This window comes from Penaeus monodon, chromosome 2, assembly GCF_015228065.2.
Source record: "Penaeus monodon isolate SGIC_2016 chromosome 2, NSTDA_Pmon_1, whole genome shotgun sequence".
Classification (NCBI taxonomy): domain Eukaryota; kingdom Metazoa; phylum Arthropoda; class Malacostraca; order Decapoda; family Penaeidae; genus Penaeus; species Penaeus monodon.
In genome coordinates, this window is record NC_051387.1 from 46859913 (window position 1) to 46867412 (window position 7500).

At 44.6% G+C, this 7500-nt stretch overlaps 1 protein-coding gene across 8 annotated transcripts in view; it reads left to right on the top strand.

Annotated features, from left to right (window-relative positions):
• LOC119583116 (transcription factor collier-like) overlaps window positions 1-7500 on the top strand; it is a 158079-nt gene that overhangs the window by 53473 nt on the left and 97106 nt on the right. For all 8 annotated transcript variants that reach the window (XR_005229696.1, XM_037931625.1, XM_037931646.1 and 5 more), the window contains exon 5: window positions 1859-1932. Coding sequence is in view for 7 of the 8 variants with exons in the window: in XM_037931625.1 (XP_037787553.1) it covers window positions 1859-1932 (74 nt within the window). In the remaining variant the exon portion in view is untranslated. The remainder of the gene's footprint in view (window positions 1-1858; window positions 1933-7500) is intronic.

Here is a 7500-nt window from a genome sequence, read left to right on the forward strand (position 1 = left end):
GTGGGGTTGAGACCACCTGTTCCGGGCACCGCTGGTGGTCGTTGCGGGGGGAGATTAGGGGGGGGGTGAAAGGGGAGAGAAGAGGAGAGGAGGAGGAGGAGGAAGGGAGAAGGGAGAGAGGACGAACAGGAGGGAAAGGGTTCAGGAGTAGAAAGGTAAATGGGGAGGAGAGAGGGGAGGGAAAGGGAAAAGGGGAGAGAGAGAGAAGAGCCAGAGAAAGGACAGGAGGAGGGAAGGGGAGAGAGGATGGAGGTAGAGGAGGGAGGGAGGAGAGAGGAGAGAGAGAGAGAGAGAGAAGAGAGAGAGAGAAAGGCAAGGGGGGAGGAGAGGCGGCAGTGAGGGGAGGGAAAGGGAAGGGGAGAGAGAGGGAAGAGGAGGAGGAGGAGGGGAGAGAGAGGGGGGAGGGGAAGTAGGGGACGAGGGAAGCTAACCATAATCTTGACTTTTTAGTGGCGAGGGATTTGTAGGGATTAATCCGGGGCCTAGTGGTAGGGGGGCAGGGAGGGCCATGGGAAGGGGGGGAGGGTCCCTGTTTTGATTAAGGATGCATTACAGCGGGTATTACGTGCTGCTTTATTTTTATTACAAGGCTGGATGACAGCAGGGGACTTGAAGTCGGATCGAGGGGGATTTCAGGGGCTAGAGAGGAATGGGGGAGGCGGGAGGGGGGGGAGGAAGGAGAGGGAAGAGAGGGATGGTTCTAGCCCTCCTTCCCCCTCTCTCTCTCTCTCTCTCTCACTCTCCTTCTCTCCCTTCTCTCTCTCTCTCTTCCTCTTCCCCCCCATCCTCCTCTATCTCTTCCCCTGCGTGTGTACTAGAGAAGGTGCCGGGGGAGGGGAGGAGAGGGGAAGGGGGGACGTGGGGAAAAGACTTTGAGAGGGGGGTTGGGGGGTGGTAGGAACTTTCGTACTGGTGGGAATATAGTGCTGTTCTTCTCCTTCTTTTCCTGAGAGTCAAACGCTCATTCTTATTGGTATGCAAATTCATTCAAACCTATGAACACACTTACAGACATACACATGTATGCACACATGACCACAGAAACACAAATAGAAGCTTTATACTAAGACAAGTAAAGAAGCACACGCTTACACACACACACACGCGCGCGCGCGCACACGCACACGCACACACACACACACACACCACAAACGCACTTACACACACGCATACACGCTCTACCTACAGTGTGTGACGTACCCGTTTATTTATTTATTTATTTTTTCATCTGGTAAAAAGTAATTTCTCCTCTGGAATACTTTTCATTTTTCCAGATTGGCAAGCGAGCATCCATCAGGCAATAGCTCGTCGAAATCAATACTTTGCATGTGTTTTACTTTCGAAAATTAACTACACACAAAAAAAGGAAAACAAAATAACTCTAGAGTGATTGGCTATTCTATATATATGTATATACGGTATACATATAAAGTCCCTTTTTTATAATTGTATCATAAATTTTTTCCCCTTTTTTTAAATTGTATCAGTTAACGAGGTTACAATTACTGTTTTATTTTGATATGTGTACTTTGAGTTGTCGCTATTTCATATCAGAGGATTTTTTTATGTACTACAGTATTATGATGAAATATTTATTAAAAAAGATATATATAATATATTCACTTTAATTTTGCATATCTGCTTTTCATCATTCACCACACATTAATCAGCTTTTCATATCATAATCATTGATATTATTTTTTAAATCATGTTTCTGTGTGAATATTAATATCACTCATCAACTTATGGTCATTAATAAAAATTCAGTCTTTAACACAATATGAAAATGGTCACATTAACTGATATTCAGGGAGCAATTATTAATTTCTTCTCTTCTCTCTCTCTCTCCCTTTCTTAGGCTATCGTATACGAAGGACAAGACAAAAACCCGGAGATGTGCCGAGTCCTCCTCACGCACGAGGTCATGTGTAGGTAAGTAATCTGTGCCTTTCTCCCCTTATTGTTGTTATTGTTAGTAGTATTGATTGTGTTGTCATTGTTATTATTATTATTATTATTATTATTGTTATTATTGTTATTATTATTATTATTATTATTATTATCATCATCATCATTATTATTACTATTACTATTAATAGTAGTAGTAGTAGTAGTGGTAGTGCTATTATAATTATTATTGCCATTATTATCATTATTATTATTAATATTATTGTTGTTGTTATCATTTCATTACCATTTGATGATGATGATGATAATGCTCAAAAGGTCCAATCCGTTTTCGGTAAACAGGAAAGGAGATATGTTTCGAGCAGAGATAGACAGAGACCGATAGCCGGGTAGATATGATACAGATATAGTTACACAGACAGATAGGACAGACAGGCGGATGGCTATGGATGGGCGTGTAAACGTGCACGCTTCTTTACCGGTTTCGAGTGTCCGTTAGGTCTCATGAGCGCCGAACAAAAGGTGTTTTCACAACGGCGCACGCGAATCCTCTCCGGTTGTCTCGATGATTACCAGCGAGACGGAAGCTACATGTCTCGTGGCCGATGAGACTCTCGCGTCTGACCCTTTCAGATCATCTCCGTTTTTACCTTTTTTTTGTGTGTGTGTTAATTATCTGTTTTTTGGGGGGATTTGTTTGGCGTCGAGTTTTATTTTTCTTTTGTTAGGGTGGTTGTTTAAGATTTGGGAATAAGGTTCTTTGGCGATCTTTTAAGCAATGATTGGTGGGTGGTTGGGACACGCGGTACCAGCTGCTTCTTTGTTTTTTAATTCGATTTTACGACTCCGAACTTGCTTTTTTGACCGCGGAGATTCGCTGAATTCATTAAATGAGAAAGACTTCCTTCAGCAAGTAAGAAAGATGTAAAAAGGAGTGAAAATTAGTGGGATAAAAAAAAAGACAGGACCCGGAAAAAGATGATGAAGAAAAGCACAAAAAGAAACTCCTTGGCGATTCGCTCAAGAGCTTCCGGATCCCGCTTCGAATCTCGGGCGAGCGAGCGGGCGGGCGGGCGTGCGGGCGCGCGGGCGGTCACCTGTTGGTCTCCCCGCCGACGACGCCTCATGGCGGGCGGGCGCTTCACTCCGGATTATATTACGGCAGACAATAGGCCCATCCCTGCCTCCCTCCGATCCATTTTGAGTCCATTTTAGCCTGGCGGAAAGTGCTATTGAAAACAGGACCAACTCTCCGTTTTAATTCATATTTAATTTTGCCCCTCATTCAGGCGGGCCATTCAGACCATAATCCCGCATTTTACGGAGGCGAGGGCCAGAGCGGGCTGCGGCGGGCGGCGGCGAATGGGCGGGCGGGGAGGGCGGGGGAAAGAAGGGAGATAGGAAGGAAGACACGATAATAAGAAGACGGAAAGCCCGCCTCAGACTTGGACTCCATTCCCTAACAATAATAATAAAAAAAGAGACGAGAATAATCCTAGACGCCTCCGAGCCCGGCCGCCCACCGCCGCTGGTCCACTCTGCCTCTCAGCCCTCGACCCCCTTTCCCCCCCCCCCCCCCCCCAGAACTCATCTGGTGTACAGTAACTAGATACAAGCGCATAAGGGGTTCGGCTATAACGACCACCGGCTACGTCGATACCTTCCGTTCGATTATGTGACACGGATATTGAATATTTACGGGTTGTATAAGTGCGCGTACGTATTCCATTATTAATATATTTCTTTTCTATAGGCTCGGTTCTTAATTATATATACACACGGATATGTATGATTCACGTGTGATTTAAATAGGTCGTATTGATTTGAAATAATATAGGCATCAATAGCAGATATATCATTATTGAATCCATGATTAATCTCTTGATAATAATTTATTTAGAAAAAAAGAGACGTCGAGGGTACGAGAGGAAGTTAGGAAGTAAGAAAAGGGTATTTGTATAGGCATGTCTTAGTTAACTTAGCGATATCAACTTTTTAGCTTTAGATTGATATAAACTCTTTTCTTTATATTTACATTATCGTGTCCTCGTTTTCATTGCATTCTTTCCTTCTTTCTTTGTATTTTTGTTTTGCTTTTTTTTTATTATACATGAATATCCGTCGTGATTTGAGAAATAGACAAGCATTGTCCATCATTTGTTGATTATTGTTCACTGCTTTGTAATTTTTTTAGACATGGATAAACTTACGTAGTGAGTGTACGAAGGGGCTAGGGCCAGATGGCGTCGACCGAAGGCATGCGCTCTTGGCCCCTGCTTATCGATCCTGTGCTTCTAGGCGTCCCGCTTCTCTTATTCATTCCCTCCTCTCTCTTCTTCTTCCTTCTTCTTTCGTATCTTTTTTCTTCTTCTTCTTTTTCTTCCTCTGTCTTGCCACGTAGCATGTCGTCCTCGCCTGCCGCTTTGTCTTTTCTCCTCTTCTTTCTTCCTTCTTCTTTTCTTCCTTCTTCTTTTCTTCCTTCTTCTTCTTTTCTTCTTCTTCTCTTTTCTTTCTTCTTTTTTCTTCTTCTTTTCTTTCTTCTCTTCTTCTTCTTTTTTCTTCTTTTTTCTTTTCTTCTTTTCTTTCTGTCTTCCTCTTCTTTCCGCTATTCATTCATTCTCTTCTTAGATCTCCATTGTTTTCTTCTTTTTTTCATTTCCTTTCTTCGTCTTTCTGCTTCCATTTTCATCTTCATTCCTCTTTCGGTTTCCTCTTTTTATCTTCTTCTCTTCATTGCTTCATCTTCTCTCTCTCTCTCTTCTCTATCTTTCTCTCTCTCTCTCCTCTCTCTCTCTCTCTCTTCCTTCTCTCTCCCTTTCTCTCTCTCTCTCTCTCTCTCCTCTCCTCTCTCTCTCTTCTCTCTCCTCTCTCTCTCCTCCTCTCTCTCTCTCTCTCTCTCTCTCTCTCTCTCTCTCTCTCTCTCTCTCTCTCTCTCTCTCTCTCTCTCTCTACTTCTTCTTCTTCTTTAAGATAATTATGGAACATTTTAAGATTTTGATGATTGTCCTTAATGACAACTGCAATACGATGTAATGGGACACACGACATCACGTTCTGAGGGGCAATTATTGTTTAATATTTGTATCTCACGACAATCTGCACTCACAAGATGTCAGTATTAAGCCCCAATTTATCGCTAAATTATTCAAGAGCTCGCAGGCTGGATAGCAAAAAAAAAAAAGAAAAGAAAAAAAAAATGAAAAAAGGGGGAAAAAAGGAGGGGAAAAGGTATACTGGAGTGGAGGACCACCCAAGCCAACAGCTGGAGTGCGAAGGAGGGAGGGAGGGAAGGAGGAGGTAAAGGGGTGAAGGAGGGAGGGAGGGAGGGAGGGAGGGAGGGGGAGGTATGTAGGCAGAGGGAGAGCTGAGGGGAAGAAAGAAAGGAGGAGGAGGGGGGGGGTGAGGGGAGGATGAAGGAAAAGCGTAACATGGGTTTAGCTGGGGTGGGGGGGAGGGGGGAAGGGATGTTAGAAGGAGGGTAGAGAGAGAGGGAGAAAGAGAGAGAGAGAGAGAGAGAAAAGGAACAAGGATAAATATATGACATCTTACCCTTTTTTTCACGGTTTAACCAAAATCATCGGCAGTAAAGGAATCCACCAACGACACACACAAAATACAAACAAATAATTAATATCCATCCCCCTTACTCCTCACCCCCCCCCAAAAAAAAAAAAAAAAAAAAAAACGTCATCACATTCAAATCGAATTCTCCTTCAACATCGCATTAAAACCAGCCCATAAGTTTAGTTAACGCGGCAAATTAGCAATGTTTATGGTCCCGATGACATAACTAAACAGCCCTGTATACAAGTTATTCGAGCCTCGGCTTTTACTAATATGGGTTTATAGAAGGCCCCCCGATTACGCCCGTACGTACGCACATGGCGAGTTACTACACACGTACACACGGACCTGGGTATGCGGTATCAAATTTCTCATCACAACTGCTCAAACCTGGAAATCTGATGCAATGTTGAAATGATATATGCATCTGTTCGAGGCGCTGCGAGGGAGGACTTGCTGTGCGCTTGTTGATGTTCTGCCGTTCTCGCGTGGGTTTCTTGCGTTCCCGTTCGTCCGTTCTTGTTCTTGTTCTTGTTTTTTCTTCTGATTTTTTATGTATTATTTACTTGTTTATTTTTTGTCTTCTTTATTTGCGTTTTTTTAATTCCTGTTTTCCTTCTTCGTTGTTTGTTTTTTTTCTTTTCTTTTTTTTTTTTTATCTCATAGTTCGTGCGATTGATTTACCTTTTTTTCAATAATGTAGAATATTTTTTTCCTTCGTTATATCACCTTTTCCTTCACTCTCCTTCCTTCCTCCCTTCCTTCCTTCCTTCCTTCCTTCCTCCTCCCTTCCTTCCTTCCCTCTTCCCTTCCTTTTATTCTTTCCTCTCCGAAACCCATATGGCTATTCCTTCCCCTCCACACACCCCTCTTTCCCCTCCCCTCCACCCCCCCTTCAGCCCCTCCCCCCCCCCCCCAATACCGGAGATGTCTTATTTAGCCAGTCAGTTGTTCCATTAAGACTCAAGAAACAATAATATGTCGCGGAAATTCGAGTCAACACTGGCAGGCTGGCGGCTGACCGACCCGAGGGGGGGGAGGGGGGGATACGTCTGGGGAAGGGGGGGGAGGGGACACGGCAAAGAGGATATGGGGGAGGGGTATGGCAAAAGGGGATGGGGGGGGAACGGAGGGATATGGCAGAGGGGGGAGGGGGGGAAGGAGGGATAGGGCCGAGCGAGACGTATTTTTTTTCCCCTTTTTCAAAAATCTTCGTTGTTTTTCCCTTTTCGCTTAGTGTGGTTCGTCGTCGGCCTTGGTTTTGGGTGTTGTAAGGAAGGAGAGAGAGAGAGAGAGAGAGGTTAAAGGGAGGAGGGGGAAGAAGAAGAAGAAGAGGGGAAGTGAGGGATAGAGGAGGAAGGAAAAGCGAAGACTGTTTAATATCAACTATTTATCATTGCAACTGAGATCTTGCAACTGAGATCTCGCAACTTAGGAAGAAGACGGATGAGGGAATAGTTCTATGGGCGCCTCTCTCGCGCCTTCCTTCCCTTTTCCCCTCTCGCCCTTCCTTCCTCCCTTCATCCTCCTCCTTTCCGTCTTACTCTTCCCTCCTTCCTCCTCCTTCTCCCCTCTAATCCCTCCCTCCCTCATCTCCTCCTTTTTCCCCTCTCATCCTCCTCCTCCTTCCCCTCTCCTCCCACCCTCCCTCCCCCTCCTCCTCCCACCCTCCCTCCTCCCCTCCTTTTTCCCCTCTCTCCCTCTCCTTCCCTCGGCGGGCTTGTGTGTCCATTTGCGGCCACGGGATTACTTGAGATCACAATTAGCTTAGCTCACTGCTCACCAGTTGGCTAATTCCCCGTCTATCTCTTCCCTTGTTCCCTTGCTTTATCTCCTCTGTTTTGCCCCCCTTCTCGCCGTCCTCGGTTTGGACTTATTTATTTATTTATGCGTCTTTTCTTCTCGTTCGTCTAGTGCGTACCTTTCTTCTTTTTTCTTTCTTTCTCTTCTTCTTCGTTTGGTCCGCCATTTTCTCTGGTCTGTCTATCGTGTTATTTTTTTCTCGCACGCTGTATTTCTCTGCTTTTT